General features: G+C 46.9%; 2 protein-coding genes across 2 annotated transcripts; one reads left to right on the forward strand and one right to left on the reverse strand.

The window, feature by feature from the left end:
- Positions 1 to 162: 162 nt before the first annotated feature.
- Positions 163 to 1294, reverse strand: LOC135384298 (uncharacterized). Its single transcript, XM_064613521.1, has 2 exons — positions 1092 to 1294; positions 163 to 406 (listed from the first exon to the last, which is right to left on the reverse strand). The coding sequence occupies exons 1-2, from the start codon at positions 1292 to 1294 to the stop codon at positions 163 to 165; spliced, it is 447 nt and encodes a 148-aa protein (XP_064469591.1).
- Positions 1295 to 10385: 9091 nt separating this feature from the next.
- On the forward strand, positions 10386 to 15783 carry LOC135377902 (cytochrome c1, heme protein, mitochondrial-like). The gene is made up of 7 exons (XM_064610646.1): positions 10386 to 10514; positions 10978 to 11022; positions 11120 to 11271; positions 11685 to 11811; positions 13370 to 13540; positions 13598 to 13846; positions 15576 to 15783. Exons 1-7 carry the CDS (start codon positions 10443 to 10445, stop codon positions 15684 to 15686), a joined length of 927 nt encoding a protein of 308 aa, XP_064466716.1. The 5' UTR covers positions 10386 to 10442; the 3' UTR covers positions 15687 to 15783.
- Positions 15784 to 19864: the final 4081 nt, after the last annotated feature.

The following is a 19864-nucleotide window of genomic DNA, read 5'->3' on the forward strand; positions in this document are numbered from 1 at the left end:
CTCCATACCGTTTATTCCAGAAAACTAAAAATGTTCCATTTCACGCGCCGTCCCCGTCGTCGTCGTCTTCCCAAACCCCAAACACATCATGTCGTCTTTTCCGAGGATATAAAATAAACAACACTACACCCTTCCCCTAGTTCATTAGGCAGCGTCCCTCATTCAGTAGAGTACGGTGTCTCCAAACTTCTGTGGAGGCTGCCCTCGGTTAAGGTGTATTGGATAGCGCCTTGGTTCTTCCAGCGGTGCCCTGGCCTCAACGGCGGTTGGGTCCTTGGAACCTTGCCCAGTTGATGCTGATTCGAGGTTTCCAGTCATAGCCCCCGATTGAGATGATTCCAGTGTTTGATCCTTCGAAGTATCTTCGATCATAGTACTATCCCAGTCATCTGCAGCGTTCTGGTCCCTACAGGGAATGCGCTTGAAGAAAGGTGCATTCCTGACCACCTTTCGGTGGTCTCATACAGCCGTAACTGCGGTCCCTTGAATTCGGATGACCTTGTATGGCTGAGGCTCGTATGGTGTCTCATGGGATAATGGTGCTGTCCTCTTCAACAATACACTGTCTCCCTTGTATAGACCGTGGTGTGCGGCATGACGTCTGTGGTCAGAGTAAGCCTTCATTTGTCCTTTCTTCCGACTGTCCCTCTCCTGTATATCTTCGAAGCTAAGCTTCTGCTGCATTTGGGGAAGCTTGGTTCTGATCCGAAGAGGAGTTCTGCCGGAGTGGCACCTGTGGTAGAGTGCGGGGTGGCTCTATAGTTCAACAGATACTCATCTATCTCGTCCTTCCATTTATGTCCCCCTACACAGGCTGCCTTTATGGTCTTGTTCAGATTTTTTATGAATCGCTCTACCTCCCCATTCACTTGCGGCCACAGAGGTGTTACTCTATGGTGACGAATACCATTGTGCTTGATAAAGTCGGCAAATTCTTTTCCGAAAAACGGGGGACCATTGTCTGTCTTTACAACTTCAGGGATGCCATGTACGGTGAACATGTCGTTCAACTTGGTGATCACCGTTCTTCCGTTCAGAGATGATAACGTCGCAACCACGGGGAACCGTGATCTACGACGACAAGCAGGTACTTGTTGCCAGGTAGTGGACCAGCAAAGTCTGCTGCGAGTGATAGCCATGGTCCGTCGGGAAGCTGTGTCATTACTAACGGCAGGTTCTTCTTCTCCTCTACTGTCCGTTGACATGCCTCACAGTTTCTGACCACAGCTTCCACCATCTTATCGATCCCAGGAAACCACACCTTCTCTCTAATTAGCTGCTTGGTCTTCACCATGCCCTGGTGTCCCCGATGGGCTACTGCACAACCTCCATCTGCGCCTTTTCGGGAATTACCAAGCGTGGTCCTCGCAAGACCAAGTTGCTCTCTGTTACTCTTAGTTCTTCATTTATCTGGTTGAAAGGCTAACTTTCCGTGCTTCCATAGATGTCTGCAAAACTTCTTGTCACGTCTTCGGAGGGCTGCAACCAGTAAGTCGATTTGTTCATCATCTTTGTACGCCTTTTGAACGTCTTGCAGCGTCATAGCCTTCGGTGTAGCACACCTCACCAAGAAAGACACATACTCTTCGGCGGCAACGGCTTCTTTCGTGGGACTTCTTTCTTTCGTTGAAGATGGATGTCTGGACAAATAATCCGCCGGGTTCGTTTTACCTGAAATATGTTCCACGTCAAAGACATTCTAGGCAAGGCGTTCTAGCCTTGCTGATAGCTTTGCGCTTGGATTCTTGAGTATTGACACCAGAGGTAGATGGTCGGTTTTGACGGTGAATCTTCCCCCCGCCAAGTAGACACGAAAACATTCGACCATCGACACTACGGCCAGCATTTCTTTGTCGATTTGCGGATACCTCTTTTCCGTTGGCGTCAGCGGTCTGCTGTGGTACGCCAAAGATGCTGTGATCCCTTTTGTCCCTGGTTTCCTGGACTAGAATGCCAGCAATACCCTCTGGTCCAGCGTCTGTGATGACGTACATATACTTTCTGTCATCGAAGTACGCCAGTGCCGGAGCGTAAGACATCTCTTTTCGGAGCCTTTCGAGGGCATCTTCTTGCTCTTGATTCCATGAGAGCTCAACATCCGTGTATGTGAGTCTCCTCAGGGGCTCAACAATTTCTGCTAACCGGGGACCAAACCGACTGCAATAGTTCACCATCACAAGCAAGCTCTTTACTTCGGCTGCATTTCTTGGAGAAGTCATCTCTGCCACTGCTCTCACTTTTCCTGGGTCAATGGTGACTCCCTGGGCAGAAAAGACATGGCCGAAGAATTTCACACTCCGAGAACCCAACACACATTTTTTCAAGTTTAGTGTGAGCCCTGCATGTTCAAGGTTCTTTAGGACCAAACGCAATCTTCGATCATGCTCTTCTATAGATCCATCATAGGATACCAGAATATCATCACTGATGTTGATGATTCCGTCTTCATCGGGTAGAACTTGGCTGATGGCGTCCTGGAATATCTCAGCTGCCGCATTGACTCCAAACAACAGCCTCTTGTATCTTCTTAGACCGCAGTGGGTAGAGAAAGTAGTTATTTTCCGTGACGATTCCTCTAGTTCTAGCTGATGATATCCTTCATTCAGGTCCAACTTGGAGAAATATGCTGCGTCATTCAGTGTATTGATAATGTCTTCAACCGTGGGCATCACGTGCCTCTCTCGAGCGATAGCCCTGTTAGCTTCTCGCATATCAATACACATTCTTAGCGCTCCTTCAACAACCTGTGAGACCCAAAGGGTAGGCCCTATGACGCGCTCAATGATGTCCATGTCTTCTAAGCGAGTCAGCTCGGCCTCCAATGCTTTCTTCATTCTGAAAGGAATTCTGCAATGTCGTTGTGCGACCGGCTTGACGTTGCTTGATATTGTCAACTTAACTTGAAAATTCTTTAGTTTTCCAAGTCCTTGTAACAACTTCGGAAACTCTCTTCTGGCATCTACCGATGTTTCCTGGCCCACCGACTGTATGATGTTGATGAGGTTGAGCTGTTTGGTAACTCAGCAATGATGCTTGTGGCCCTTTGACTACGAATATTGGTGCTCGTACAGATTTTCCTTGAGTCTTGAATGTCGCTATGAATGTTCCCATGACAAGGATTTCTTGTTTCAGTCCATACGGAACCAATCGTGTTCTTGTTTCTTCCAGCGTTTCTTGGAAGTGCTCGCTCCAGGTCTGCTCTCCTACGACGTTTACTCCTGACCCAGTGTCCAAGAAAAAGTCCACGGGCGTTTTGTTCACGATTACTGTGATTACTGGGAGTGAGTTTGTGACACTCTGTACGTGGAACACAGACTCCTCCGAACTTGCTTGTCGGAGCGAGGACTGAGGTTTGGACGACGTAGTGAGAGACCGTATCGTTGCTGTGCCCTCTGCTGTGCTTCCTCACCACCTCGCAAAATGTGACACTGTGAGGCATGTCGCCCCCCATGCCGGACATGTCGTTTTGCCGTTCGGGTGGGGCCAGCTTCCTCCACATCCTGTACACCTTTCAGTCCTTCTTTTGTCCCGTGCTTTATTCTTCGGGTGAGTGCTGTGCGTTCCTTTCTTGGTTTCTATCTTCTGCACTAAGTGAGACTGTGCTGGATTCTCTATGCTGGTGGCTTGGACTTGAGCATTCTCAAGGCTGCGACCAGTCGCTAAAACTTTATTCAGCGTGACGTCAGTTTCTCGTAGTGCTGTGCGACGTAGTCTCTGTGATATGTGGTGCCCTCTATAATCTGAGAGAGGAGCTCCTTGTCCACGTCTGTGAATTCACACGTTGTTCTGAGCTTTCTGAGTCTGACGTGGAACTGGTCCAGTGTTTCTCCTGGGTTTTGCCGTGCAAGGCGGAATACGAGGCGTTCGTACACAACATTCTTCTTTGGGCAAAGTGTTGCTTCAGACAAGCAACAGCAGTGTCATAGTCTGACCCGGTATTGGAGAGCGTATTAAAAATATTGTATACTTTTTCACCGGCAAAATGAAGTAACATGGCACGTTTGCGAGATGCGTCTGTAACGTTTGCTGCCAGAAGAAAATTGTCGAAGCGTGCTTGCCATTTTATCCAACGCTGTGCAAGCGATGGTGCGTCGCTGTGTGGGTCAAAGGGCGGGAATGTAAGTACGAGGGTGGTCCCATAAGTTTCCGGCACGAGGTAGAAAATGCGCGCGAATTTGAAAATGCGATTACGGACGCGTGGCGCCATCTGTTGGAGGGCCGGAGCACAACCCTCAACCCTCTCCATGCTTTTGTCGGTTGGAGAGCGGCATTTCGAACAGCCAGGGTGCACTCTTCAGTTAAAATGGAAAAAATCGAGTACCGCGCTGTGATAAATTCCTTGACAAAAGAGGGACTTTCGCCTAAAGAAATTAAAGCGCGACTGGACAACATGTACAGGGAAGCCGCTCCGTCGTACACAACGGTACAAGACTGGGCTAAGCAGTTTCGACTGGGGCGAGAGTCCATTGAAGATGATCCACGCGATGGTCGTCCAGTGGAAGTGGTGACACAAGAAAATTTGTCTCTTGTCGAGGAGGAAGTGCCGAGCGACAGGCGTCTGAAGGTGAAGGAAATCTCAGAAAGGCTGGGGCTTTCCAAAACAACCGTTTTTCTAATCATCGGCGAGGGCCTTCACATGAAAAAGGTCAGTGCGAGATGGGTGCCACGACTTCTCTCGTCAGTTCAAAAGCAACAGCGCGTCGTCTGTGCCAAAGAGTTTTTGGAGCTCTGTCAAGAGCACGAAGAAGAAATATTGAAGTCAATTGTCACAAGGGATGAGACTATGGTGCTCTACTATGATCCCCTTTCGAAAAAGGAGTCGATGGAATGGCGCAAACCAGGAGAAGCACCCCCAAGAAAAGCCAAGGTCACACAATCCACAAAGAAGATCATGGCAACAATATTTTGGGATTGTCACGGGATCCTCCTGATCGACTTCAAAGAGAGGAACACCACAGTGAATGCGACTTATTATGCTTCACTCCTGCACCGACTGCGAGACACCATCAAGGAAAAGAGGCGCGGCAGGTTGAGTCGAGGTGTCCGGTTGCTCCAAGAGAATGCCCCTGTCCACACGGTTTCTGTTGCCAAGGCTGCACTGAAGGAGTGCGGCCTCGAAGAAATCCACCACCCACCCTACAGCCCAGACTTGGCACCGAGTGACAACTTCCTGTTCTCAAACTTGAAGAGGGATCTCAGAGGACGGAGATTTCAAAACGATAGTGAGGTGCAAGAGGCAGTTTTCCAGCATTCTGCGGACAAAACTTCGGACTATTTTTTCAAGGGTATAAGAATGCTGGTTGAAAGGTGTCAAAGTGCATCGAAGTTAACGGTGACTATGTCAAAAAGTGATACACTTGTTTCGTCTCTATGACTATTAAAAGTTGGTCGGGCCGGAAACTTATGTAACCACCCTCGTAGAAGCGTCTACATGTGCTCGGTGCTGTTCTTGTGGCGAGTCCTACGTGGTTGCCGTTTGCTGTGGGTTATCTTGCGCAGGAAAACCTTAGGATCTTCGGGTTAGAACCCATCATCGTCTTTTCCGAGGATATAAAATAAACAACACTACAACAACGTTTCGGATTAAAATACAACCGTGTTGCTGACTGTGTTTTCTACTTAAATTACTCCTCAAATACGATACTGTCTCCTAAAATACTGTCTCTCCGAGAAATTATCTGTGTGTCATGTAATAAACTGGTGTAGCCAGGGTGGTAAATGGGCTCAGTTACTACCCTGCGTATGTTGTCGACCGAAAGAATGCGTCGCAATCGAGGAGGCAAGCAGTCCCGTTATACCCTTCCGCAAGGGGGCGCTGCTGCCGGGGTGGTAAGAGAGCCTGTTACCACCTTTTCAAACTTTTTCAAAGAGTGTTGGGTGAAATGATGCATCCAGGTCTCATCACAAGTGATCATTGATTGCAAAAATGTGTCCCCCTCGGATTCAAACCGCGGTTCAGCAGCTGCTCAGAGACTGCCATGCGCGGTCCCTTCTGGTCACAAGTGAGGTGTTGAGGAACCCATCTTGCACAGACTTTGCGGAACAGTAAGTGCTCGTGAATGATTGTCTCCACACTGCCGACACTAATATCACACTGGGCTGCAATGTTCCGAAGTGTTGCTTGCCGGTTCTCGAGGATGGCTTACTCGCCTGCGATGTTCACTGGCGTGACTGCAGTCGGGCGAACGTGTCCGTGTGGTTCATTCGTCACCATATCCCGTCCTTCGCCAAACTATCTGCACCAGTCGGACACTCTTCCCCTTGAAGTCATTAGTTCCCCATACTGTGCCTGTAATCTTGGCAAAATCTCAGCTGGTTTGACGTTCTCCTTCACAAGGAACTGATTATGAACTTGATTATGATCGCTATACGGTGAGCTAGAAGGACTAGTCCATCATAATAGCTGTTCCGCAGTCACAGACACACCTCGCCGCCATGATAGCTGCCGTTTCACGTGCCACTTACCCGAGAAGGATTGCACTTCGTCCTACGAAATTTTTACTCAATTACATTTACTTACGGATTTTTCTCGAGCAAAGGTCTCGGTCAACATTGAACAACCCTTGTGCAAGTTCCTTTACCGTCCGTGTGCATAACAATGGCGGAGAGGTGATGGGGAGCCAGTCACTCATGCCGTGAAGTTGATTTTGCTTGAGCTTCCTTGTGCCACGACGTACGCAACGGACGTGGCTTTCTAGCCCAGCATATTGCCACGAATCATCATCGCGAAACTTCCAGGGCAGGCACGAAACGGTACATCTCATCCCGGCGCATGCTGAAGAAGAAGCAAGAAGCTTCCAGACACATCGCCTGCTCTCTGGCAAACGCACGTGCTGTTTCTAGACTTTTCGGCGCGACGCTTAAATGCTTGTGCGCTCCAAGCTGGAGCATTCATTCTTTGGACTCAGTTGTGTTCAGAGAGCTATCACTCTTGTGTCTTGCTACCAAGTAGTCTAATAAACCATTCGCTGTTTATTCGACGACTCGCCGACCCATTTCGCTTCGTGACAATATCGTGCAACACGGGCTTGTACAGCTTGGGACAAAAGTTTACAGAACACGGCACTGGCGTATTTCTTCATTGGAGCGGCCCCCTGCTAACTATTAGGAAGAGATCGAATAAGAAATGGATGACCGGTTATTCTGTCCATTTCTCAATATGTTTGTTCGCTCCTGGTTGCTGCTAGGGTGCCGCTCAAATGGAGAAATGCGACACCCCGGTGTTCCGTAAACTTTTGTCCCAAGCTGTACTCATGCGTAACAACGTAAAGTTCTGGGCATTGCGAAAGAAGCGTGTTTTTGGCTAAGTGCTATGTGGCTAGCGTAGCAGAATGTGTCTGGAAGGACAATGCACGAGGCGTCCTAATGACTTGCGTCCTAATAACTTGCGAGACCAAATGAGCACGTTGAGTACACCAGCCAGTGGCGTCCACAAGCGGCGAGTGTGGGGGTGTCCATCGGGAATGGGTGGGGAACGTCGAGATGGCCGCGCTTCAAGCAATCAAGGAAGACCGTATCCTGGACGCGTGGAAGCGTCACAAGAAAATGTTTGTAGACGCGTCACAAATTGCCGTCCTACCAAATTACACTGTCATTTGCGGATTGTAAGGTTTGCCGAGCCACGTCATTGTGGCACAGACATGCCTGGTAGTCTGGAGCTCCTGAAGCCCGTGTTCAGGCAAGTAAGGGATGGATGCAGACAGGGGCGCCACTAGGCAATTTTTCAGGGGGGGGGCAAGATTTCGGACCCGGGCGTCACTGCACAGTCCCACATTATTTAGGACAGGTCGTGTGCTGTTTGTGGGCGACGGAACGAAAAAGGAAAGTAAAAGAAATACGGCGGGAACTTTCAGAGATGTGCAGCCTTGACCACGTCGGCAGGGCTCTGGCAAAGTCACGAAAAAAATAAAGTCTGAGCCAGCGGGGGGGGGGGGGGGGGGGGGGTCCGAATGTCCTGACTCTCTTGCCTCTGAATTTGTGTCGTTACATAGAGTTTCGATTGACCTTATAGGTAGCGCAGTAGGATGCTGTCCAAGGCAGGACCCCCCCCCCCCCTCCCCCCGGACAAATCCTAGATCTTCCTCTGGATGGATGTCCTGCAGAGTGCAGCTGAAGTATGGTATAATGGGCTCCCACATCTGGGAAGGCTTTCAAAGGAGGGCGGTTGACGAGAAGTGCCACACACCGATTTCGGAGCACTGTAGACGCGGTAAGCCAGGAAGTGGAGACGGCACACACGGACACTTTGTGTTGCCTGTGTAGGTGCTCGACTATCTTATTTACATTCAGGTGGTACGCGATGGTCCTTAATTGTGTTAGTGGTGCCGAGGTGTTGACAGAGCTGGTGATGGAAGAGCGATGACTCGAGCTGGCATGTGGTTCGTAGTTAGGGTGAATGGCACGTCAAAATGGGAGACCCGGGTGGTAAGGAATACATGAGACACGGTTATAGCAGTAATCTCCGCAATATGGAATACCTTGGGCCACCGAGTCGGTCGACATACATTACAATATGCAGTGAAATCCGTGGGCAGGTGGCATCGTCCGACCGGAAGAGGTTGGACGATGTTTATATGGACCTTGTCGAGAGCAGAGGGCAGGAGTAACGCGGTCAAAATCATCATGATGTGGAGGGCGATCTTGGACCGTTCACACGGGAGACAAATCAGAGTCCCCGTGTGCAAGTCGGTGTGCATGCGGCACCAAACGCACCAGAGCGTGGCCGTAGAAAATGCATGGTAACTTGGGCCACCGGATCAGTCGATGTGCTAGAAAAGCGAAGGCCGTGGAAATCTTGATCGTGACTGTCGATCCGGTCGAAAGCAATCTGAAGAACCGGGGAAATGGCGGCGACACCGAGGCGGGAGAGGACATGGGCAGGAGTAACTATATTGCCGGGTGTGTGGCGAATGTCTGCTGTGATCTTGCAAGAACACCAAGGGTTCGTGACTGGTGTAAAATATGAAAGGTCCCCCCCCCCCCCCCTCGTGACGACAAGGTACGTGGCGAAGGGTTCTCGGCCGAAAGCCCTGCACCAAATTTCGGTCGAGGTAAACTGCTTGGAGAAGAAACCAGGTAGTTTCGAGGTTCTGGTATGCCTTTGTGTGGCGCCGTCGGCAGCAGTAGAAGTCTCGACCAGCTGGGGCCGGACTGTCCATATAGACCTCACCTCACTGGCGTAGCCAGAGGGGGTTCTGGGGGTTAAATTCCCCCCGAAATGGTACCCTTGGTAGTGCATATGGAAGAGGGAAACGATCGAGGGGAACTCTTATAAAACCCCTCCCGAAATATTTTTCTGGCGCTGATTCACGGCGCCCGGCACTGTGCTGTCGCCCCCCAGATAGAAGTCTTGGGAGTCGCCACCGTGGACCGTCTGAGATTTTTGACCACACAGTCATCTGCATCTGTGCCGTGCAATAAGGCGTCGGAAGGCCCTCGCCACAGGGTTATAATTTCTCGGTTACTCTCTGAATGTGAGTGAGAGTAAGAGAAGTAACGTTTGGAATTTGTGAAGTGTCAGAGGGTCAGTGAAAGAAGAGTGGGTGACGGTACCAGAAGTAACTAGCTCTTACCTAGGTTGCCTGCACGCAGGGGCGGATCCAGGGAAGATCCTCTGGGGGCGCGGCACTTAAAAAAAAAAGAGAGAAGACGTGGGGGGGGGGGGGGGTTCGCCATGTAAGACTGCGAGCTGCTGCGCTGTTGCACATGTTGCGAAGCTTAGCAAGCTGTAGAGGAACGCCGCCGTGCGGCGTGTGCGGAAAACGGAGCGTGCGGTATGGGAATGGGGGGTAGAGGTATGTCTCGGGGGGGGGGGGGGAGGGGCAGGGCCCCCCTGGATTTGCCCCTGCCTGCACGTAAACCAAACTCATAAAGGGTAACATGCAAACCCTCCAAAAATATGCATTAAAGATCGAATACCTGACCCCATGACCGATCTGTATACATGAAAAAAGAAAAAGAAAGAAAGGGGGGCAGCATGAGCCTGAGAAGGGGTCGCCCCCCTTTCTCCCACCTTGGGACCCCCCTGCGTGCAATCCAAGTTCTACAGCAAACGGGGTAATATAAGCGTGAAAAATAGAAACGTGCTTGTGAGAACCAACACGAATGATTCAGATTTTCGCTCCTGTCACTGCATTATTTGATCAATGTCTGCATCTCGTTCGGAACAAAATGGTTATTTTTCCAGTGGATTCTAGAGACTGGATATAACTTTTTCAACTGTCTATAATGACTACACACTGTGAAACTGTTGGATGACATAATTACTGACCTGCCTCCTTCGAAATGATTACAAAATAACAAAATGTATGTTTAAAGGTGAACCGAAACCGAAACAAAAGAGTTCTCGTAAAGCTCTCGTGAAAAAGCTTCAAGTCTCGCTCACCACGTGAACGTCCTCTGCTGTCCCCAGCCGGGTTGTCCCTAGCTGTCCCTCCATCAGAATGGCTGGTGTAGCAGGAAGGTTTGGTAAAAGTGGTTTGCTTCGGCTACAGAATGGTTTGCTATTAAATAAGGTGGGAACTGTAACTTAAGTTCTTGGATGCCTTTAGTGGTTGCTTGATGCAGTTTACACGCATGTATTTACATGTGAGGGAACCACCGTCTTCAACTCGAGGGCCGGGACGAATCGATCATCGTTTGAGATCGTCAAAATATTTCGCATATTGCGTTTGTTTTCTGCTAATTAGACGCACCTATACATCACGTGTGATATGAAGGTGGCGATTGTGCACTATATAATCTGGAGACTTCCGAGGAGATGTTTTGAGCTGACCTACCGTGACTTCAAATAATGAATGCCGTTCTACAAGTACCAATGCTGTACCTAAGGTCATTTAAAAATTTTCTCATTATACGTGTGTTACAAGAAAGCATTAAGACTTTCGGGTGGAACTTTGTTGAACGTGTGGCAGCTTTTTAAGGGTCATTTGAATGCCTTGCGGTCTTTTTCGCTAATATGTTTTGTTCACCCCACAGGCTCATGCTTCTAGTTTTAGTGCGCTACCCAAGGGGAAGAAAATCGTGAGTGCTTGATCTCGCCGTATCGTAGACGATGTAGCATTCTAATGAGAAAAGCAATGTATACATTATAAATCTGATGCGTTTGTGTCTTCTAAAGTTTCTCACCTCTGCTGGCGCTGTTGGTGCTGGTTTAGCAAGCCTTATCTACGCTTTAAATGAGTCTGTGAAGGCTGGAGAACTCGAGCTACATGCTGCAAAGTTGCCCTGGCCACACAAAGAGTCTTGGATCAGCTCCTATGACCATGCAAGGTACATAGTCTGTGCCATCTGTTTCCCATTGCTTATACATGTCAACAACCAAGTGAACTAGAACCAGGGCCGGCGATAGGGGTAGGCGAGTAAAGCGACCGCCTTAGGCCCCGCGCACGAAGCCCTCAACCAGAGATTACTTTTTTTTAAATATCAAGTATGCACTTAATCGCACGCAAACGAGAGAAGAATGTGTTATGTGCCATTCCGTCATGTGATGAGAAAAAGTCCCACTTTTAAGAAAAATCCGCCAACCCTGCAAGCTATACAGAGAATTTCGCACCCTTCTCTCCTACCGCCACGCCCTGCGATGTGCCTTTGCCTCAGGCCTCGCACACCCCTAGCACCGGCCCTGACTGCATAGGGTGCATTAAAGAGGAGAAACTCGATGTTTGTACTGTTTTTACCAACAGTATTCGAAGAGGTTATGAAGTGTACAAGCAAGTATGTGCAGCTTGCCACAGCCTGAAGTTCATTGCCTACCGTAACCTGATTGGAGTATCACACACAGAAGATGAGGCGAAGACTGAAGCGGAATCGGTTAGTGAATTGCATAATGTGTTGCAGTCTTCTGAATTTTCTTGGCCTCTCCCAGTTTTAACTACATGGTTGGTTGAAGCCACCTCAGAGGACATTTTTTACCATTAGATCCTAATTGCAGTGCTGGCAGGAAAGAAAATCTGACATGCAGCTACAGATCTGCGACTTGTGCTAGTAGTGGTGTCCACTGTGAATGAAAATTTCAAAAGTTATCTACGGTGCCACAGAGATTTTTTGATAGTGTGCCCTCCCTTGCTCAATGCCGGAGAATTTTTCAATCCACCAGAGGAGGCTGGGGCACAGTGCCCTCCCTCCTTCGCGGCACAAACGTTTCAGGCTATGGAGTACTTTGTCCCCGCTTCATGCACAGAGGTCGAGCGGGATGTCTGGGATTCTGTGTCATGAGGCAAATTTTTGCAAGATTGTCACGTTCACTTGCGTGAAGCATGCAATTTTTTGGATATCCCTCGTAATGTTCATCTTGAGTGTCAACTGGGTAGACTTCTCGGAGGGGACCAGGCCCCCCTGGGAAAGTTCCGGGGATGGCTTAGGCCCCCATGCAGTCTGCGCCTGTGCCCTTGCTGCAAGTTACCCTTTGTGACTGGACAGGTTTTGTAGAATTGGGTACCTATGCTAGGATGAATTTGCATTCGAATGCAGATGCATTATATGGGGCCCTCAAATGTGCTGCAGCTTCTCTCTTCTCATCTTTGTTGTACTTTTTTGTGTGCTGTGCTTTTATACATGAGTATGCTTGTGAAGTTTACACTAATACTGTGACCAGTGGCATGGCCGCGTGTGTAAAAGAATCCGCGTGTTGGTGGTAGACAAGGTCATGCTGAAGACTGGGAGGTGGTGCGTTCGAATCCTACCACTGGCTGTGCTGTCTGAGGTTTTCTCTGGGTTTTTCGGTAGACTTTCCAGACGAGTTCCCCCTGTCCTCTCTCTATCTGTCCATGTCTGTACACCGCTCATAGCCACAGTTGTTTCACGGTGCTAACACAAAATTAAAAAAAAAACAATTCTGCATATGTCATTCCAACTTTTTTCTAACCTGTAGGGCATCCAGCGAATCAAACAAATTGCAGAAAGAAAAATTCACGGATTGAAGCCAAATTGTAGGTTTTGTAGCTGTAAAATGGAACCAGTGGTTTGCTTAAAGAGTGGAGGACCAGGTTTTTTTTTGTGAATATATGTATTGTAATGTTTGTAAGTGACAATTCATCACTAAAATTTAAAAATTTAAGTACAGCTTAACAGTAAATTGTACTTGATTACATTGTCTGCTCATGGGTGCGCAAATATATGAACAGTTTGTATGGCAAATAATTTTGTGTTTCACTCCTCCAGGAGGGTGTCTTCTTATGTGAAAGCAGGTAATAAGTAAAAATGTGTAGAGTACAGAAATGCATTGTTGTGTTTCTGTACTGAAGGGCTGATTCGCCTTGAAGTTGATATGAGAGACAAGCTGTCTTTGGAGCACTTTTTACTTCACTTTTTATAAGCCACAAGAGTATGTCATAGAGGCTCAATATATGTAACCCTCTTTGTTTCTAAGGCACAAATTATAGATGGACCTAACGAACATGGCGAAATGTTTGAGAGGCCTGGGAAGCTCTCAGACTATTTCCCATCTCCGTACCCCAATGATGAAGCTGCAAGAGCAGCTAACAATGGTGCTCTTCCACCTGACCTCAGCTTCATCACAAATGCCAAGCATGGCGGAGAGGTAACAAATGCAATTGGCTGAGCTCTGGCATGCCTGTGAACCTGTATTTCTTTGCAGGACTACATTTTTTCTCTGTTGACGGGTTATTGTGACCCACCAGCAGGAGTGACAATGCAAGAAGGCCAGTACTACAATCCCTACTTCCCAGGAGGAGCCATTGGCATGGCCCAGGCTCTCTACAACGAGGCCCTGGAATACACTGATGGCACACCGGCCACCGCTAGTCAGATGGCTAAGGATGTCACTACTTTCCTCAGGTTCTGCACAGAGCCTGAACATGATGATCGCAAGCGTATGTTCATCAAGGTGAGAATTGTTTTTCTACATTATCGTCTTAGCAGCATTTTGCAAAATTTTTATTGATCAGAGACCCATTGTCAACAGCATTGAATTTAATAGTGCGATACGTAGTCTGTCTATTAGGACAATTTTTGAACTCTTAGGAGAAATAGGTAGCTAAATGGTGGGTCAAAATCCTCCACTAGAGTACAAGGTACTAGATAAGAACTCAAATGTACACTATGAATGTACAAGTCCATTTCCAGTAATATACTGCACGTTAATGAAATTCTAAAATATATGTGGAATTCTTCGGACCCTTTAGTATATGGCCTAGGTATGTTTCTGCACAAAGCACTTTCCTATAGGAAATAGGGTCCCTCGAGTAATTCTATTCACGGTAGCTATTTTATGACAGTTCTAGTGGTGAACTAACATTCTCCTACACACTATAACAAACTGCTCATCTTTTGTGCCTGCCTGAAAACCATATTAAAAGTTTTGTCAAGTACTTGAAAACAAACAAAGTTTGGCACAGAATAGATTGTTAGGAAAAAGAGGTTGTTGTAGAAACCCACTCCTACATTGGCATCATTGGCTGGTGTGTCAGAGTTATATTACACAAGCCTTGATTTCTCTCTCAACGGAAATACTATTTGCTGTGCAACATGATCTGAGCATGAACATCTTTTCTTTAGGTTAGAAATCTTGTCATGTATTGAATAAACTAAACCTTCAAGTTTCAGTGCTGCTTACATTGAAAAAAACTTTTCTGGCATCTTCCATTCTTCAGCACTAGAGCAAAGGTGTGTGTGGTATAATGAATGACGACTGCCATGCTACTGCCTCAATGTTTGATGACATCCAAGATTTTGAACTTCCCCGTGTGACTGCTTTCCAATGATTCAAGAGAATCTGACATTGTGCCCACGCTTTTGATTTCTATCAGTTTGTTCTAAGTGATCAGTTCTTTCCGGAGCACTGATACCTCATTAACTTGATTCATTGTAGTGCCAACCTTTTGCTTTCTGCTACACCAAACTGTGCCTCAGATTTTTTTGGTTGCTACGTAGACATTTCAGTGTGGATGTGGTGGCACCAAATGACAGCTGTGATTATGCACCGATCCACTCGTTTGTGAGAGGTTATTAATGTGTAATGACCCTACTGAAGGAAACAAGCATGAGAGACATGTCAGTGGTGTTCATTATGGCAGCTGTTGAGGTGATGGCTGCAGTTATCCAACCGGCCACATCTCACCATCATGCATACGTGCCGATGATGGCAAGAAAAGCAAGTGAAGCTGGCAAAACCGTGCTAGGATGCAGTGTCCCAGAGGGACCAGTCAGGAATTGAGAAAGATATCTTTGTAGGCTTAGCCGAGGCAATTCTCGTGTGTTGGCCACCAATATGTTCGACATGCAGCCATCAGCAAGTTGAAATGATGGGGGAAGCTGACTCCGATAATTCCTTATGTTGAAGCAAGCGCAACTCTGATGCTGTTGTAGCCCTTGACAACTCATTGTTAAGGGCCTCATGCAGACAACCTGCCCTCATTATGGTTGCTCAGCACAACTTACACCCCCCAAAGACCTTGCAACACCTTCCCAAATTTTTCTGATGAATATACATGGCAGTAGCTAGCTCACATAGGTGTCTCCACCCCTCTCTCTGGAATTCCGTCACTCCCCAAAGATGACATCCCTGTCAAATTTGTTTTGCTTGTGTAGCCCAATTTTGTTGCTCTCTATTTCAGGGCTGGATGATATTGTCACTGCTGCTCGTTGCAAGCTGGTACATGAAACGGTCGAAATGGATGACAATCAAAACACGCAAAATACTTTTCAAGCCCAAGAAGTATGAATAGTGCATTGACTGTTCTTGTGCTCTCTCCAGTCAGACAGTAGATCCTAGCTGTTTGCCTACAACCTTTGTTGGGGAATAAAACATGTAAAACAGCGGAATCTGCCAGTTTTCTTCTTTTTTCTGGTCTAATTCGCTGATTTGTCTGTTAATCAGACAATGTGAAGTGGAACTATCAGTAACTTGCTGTTGAAAAAGCATGGATGTAGTAAAGACCTGACACACAAGCTTTGCTGCTTCACATGCTAGTGCATACAAATGCACTGTGTAGTGTATTTGTTGCTTTGGAACAACTGGAAGAAGCTTGCTGAAGTGCCGACAACTAGTCTTAAAGGGGTTGAGAAACCACACGGACAGAACTTTCTGTGGTAGGGTCTGTACGCCTCATTCCACGCCCTTCGTACGCAAAGTCCCACATCATATTTTTTATGCTACAGAGTTTTAAAAATCTCTCATTTTCGAGGCCCCCACCGACCATGGTGCCAAGCAGTGCCTAGCACCTCCATGAAATAGGCGGGAAGTGAGGCTTCGACTGGTTGCTCTATGTCATAGCACTTCTGCTCATTTCCACTTATGTTCCGTGCACTTCGCTGCACCACGTCCCTGTTTACAGGCGTCATCATGAGGACGGGAAACTATGTACTTCCGTTGCGCGCTCAGTACTACGTCATAGCGAGATCGGGCAAGGAGGAGGTGAGCCAAGAGTGAAAGGACCTCCTCATATTCAAAGTTGCATAACTCCATGACGCGGGACCACAGCATGAAGGGGTTTCAACAGAGATATTTTGCACCCATAAATCTACATTTCAACCATGATTTCGTGTAATATTTGGGACTGGATTCACAACCCCTTTAAAGTAGCACAGAAGTCATTTTTAACACCCAGTTTTCTTCTTATAAGACTTAAGTAGGCCAGTAAGATGCACCATGCGAAGTAATTTACACCACAGAGTCATAATTATCGCAGAAATTGAATTTAAAGTACGCCGCAAAAAGCGACCGTGCGCAATGTCGGTAAAGAGCAGAACCAGCCTGTGATCTGCCTGGAACATCGCGCTGACGCTATAAGGAGAACGCTCGCTGATTGGTCTAAAGAGATGTTGTCTGCTACTCCTCTGTCGTCTGCTACTCAGCTGTTTGGGGTTCTGAAAAAGCCTTTCTCCTGGCTCAGTAATGGTTCGGCCGCTCCTTCTATCCCCAATTCTTCGGGAGAACTGGCAAAACTGGTTTACGGCAGCAAAGGGACAAGGCACTGACCCCCACTGACCGCCGAACCAGAACGAGTTCTCCTTATAACGTCATCGGTGACGTGCATCATACCTTCTCCTCGTAATACCCGGAGTGGCGAGTTAAGGGTGAAGGCGCGGACTCATGTTTATGTGAGTTTTTTTTTTTTCTGGGAAACAAATTGCACACATCAAAACATTTAGCGCCATTCGGTAAAATGACACACACTTTCATGAGACGTCTTCATCTGAAAATTTTTTGGACGGCTCTCTGTACAGTCCAGCCCGCTTATAACGACATTGACGGGAACGCGAAATCCGATAGTTATATCCGAGTATCGTTAGAAACGAGCTTTCGAGAAATTGCCACTCGGGTTCGCTAAACGAAGTAGATCGCCACATGCGCGTTTGTTGGGAGCACGGGAGCATTTTATCTAGCTTTAAATTGACGCAGCTGTGCGTCGAAAGCGTTTGATAACATAACCGCCGACACCGTGTGAGGCGCCGCACCTTTTAAGATCGACGACCTCATCCAATGCCGTAGTCATCATCATTCTCACGATCGCGACTACGAGGACCATCAGAACGCGCCTCAGCCACGGGTAATCCGTTGACACGTGTTTGGGTGGTGACACGCAACTGTCTGCCAATACATGTTTTCGAAGCCGCGGTACTTCACAACGCGGTTTTGCACCAGTACGAAACCCGTAGAGCGCATGTAACTTAGGGTCGAGCCACGCGTCTTTCATCGTCAAAAAGCGTCTCGGAACCGCGAACGCCATCGTAGCAAGCGCGCAGCAAAAGAAGAGAAAAAGTTTGAAGACGAGAGGACGATGTGGAGAGGGAGCAACCTCCTCTACTTCTCCCGAGCTTCTTCCGCCCTTTCGAAGTCGCGTGCCTTGCCACGCATCTAATCCCCGCAGTCATGCGCGGATAAACGCACTGCGTTCTCACTTTAGCGGGCACGAAGGCGAAGGCTCTTGAAAATGCCAATGTAATTTGTTTTCAGTGAAATGGTGCAGTCTTGCTTTGTAATTTTCAGGCGTTTTACCGGCCGCCGGGAGAATTCCGATCGCTATATGCCAGTAAGCGCTTTCGCGGCGATTGTTATATCGATGTTTTGTTTACAGGTAGTTCAATGGGAGAGCTAACGGGAACCAACAATTCGATCGCAACATCGGAGTTATCGTTCTATCGAAGATCGTAATAAACGGGCTCGACTGTACTCCTTTAAGGTCATGCTGCAGTGCTCAGGCCCATTGTGCTCGAGCATGAAACTGATATTGCAGTTTCATGCTAGAGCACAATTTTAGCATTCGGAATGATTGAGTTGAGTGAACACTGCCATGTGGTAGTACCATAAGATAGACCTATTTTGTTACATGGCAATTCATTGCAAAATCTTGGTCTCACTTTCTTAGGAGACCTTTCGACTTGGAGAGGTTCTGCTGAATTGCCATTTCTATCTTGCGTGAAAGAAAACTTCGCTAGCCATCGCAAGTGGCTTTTAGGACCCTGCCCTGTGGAACTTGCGATTTCATGCTCTGAATCACGTCATAATTGAATACTACTCACGTTTTCCGAGTGAAGCACGCTATGTCACATAGATATGACACGAATCAATCATCCAAAAGTGTAGATCAAAACAGAAACTGGAAGCTTCTGCATAACTATAATGACTAAAGGAAGGCAACAAAAACAATGTTGACTTTTCAACATGACACCTCAAATGCAAGTGCTCCCCTTTGTTGAACATAAATGTTATCCTTGTTGAACAACTAAGATGAGAGACAATGCACATCTGTAATGTGTTGCAAACCATGTTAATCATGGCTTTTTTTTTTTCTAAAGCCTTTGAGGTACAAAAATGAGGCACTCTTGCATTTATGCAGTGTCACTTTGCGTTTCTTCGAGATTCCCTTTCTTAAGCAGCAAATATGGCAAGACCTACTCTAATATTTTTCCAGTTTACACATCACACATTATGCCTGAGAGTAAAAAGAAAAGTATAGCCATTATGCTGAGCTAGCTGTGCCGGAAATATTTTTTTCATGCCTGTATACGCAGTAAAAAGTTACACGATTGTTTTGTTTTAAAAAATCCTGTTTCAAACCCAATAAGCATGCATTGTGGACATTTTTTTAGGAGACTTTTTTGCTTTTTTGAATGTAAAGAGGAGGTGTGTACACTCAAATAAACAAACAAATGTACAGTATGAACCTGTACTCTTGTAGAATATGTTTGAATATTACCATTGCTATCTTCTACCAAGACTGTCTGACATTAGGTAGAACAAACAGTACACCACAGAGACTCGTTTAAAACTTGCACCATAATTATGAGTAAACTCAATTCAAATATATGTCATGTTTTTATATCATTTAGGGAGCAGTTTGCATGGCTTGTTTGATTCTACAAGCATGAGTTTGGCAACATGCAGTACGTAACGTTTGCTGAGTCACCGTTTGTCTATTGCACAACACATATGCCATGCCCAAAGAATGCCGGTGGTTGGTAGCAATAGAGGTGCTTCGCACTACGAGGAAAACAACACAGTAAAACGACAGTGTACGCTGAAACATTTTGGTGTCAGCTCATATTGCCTTATAATTTAAAGGCAAGACAGGTTACAAGAATAACAACTGTCTAAGTTGCATAGGAATACAACCATCACACAATACACACTTAAACAGTTTCTCTAAATTAAGTCAATACCCAGCATTTTCCACCTCAAGTTTTAGAAAATCCACTCTCAATACCAGGAAGTACCTCTAAAAATGTCAGCCAGCTTAATTCGCTTTTCTATTTTTGCTGAAGGGCCCTCATTCATTTGGGTTACTCCACAAAGATATTAAGTTAATTCCAGCACCTAGGTTAATAAACTAGGTAATAACACTACTGTCCCAGCAACAAAAATGTGTATGTACATGCACTGAATATAATGGGAATTTCTTTC

The sequence above is a fragment of the Ornithodoros turicata genome, chromosome 1, assembly GCF_037126465.1.
Source record: "Ornithodoros turicata isolate Travis chromosome 1, ASM3712646v1, whole genome shotgun sequence".
Taxonomy (NCBI): Eukaryota; Metazoa; Arthropoda; class Arachnida; order Ixodida; family Argasidae; genus Ornithodoros; species Ornithodoros turicata.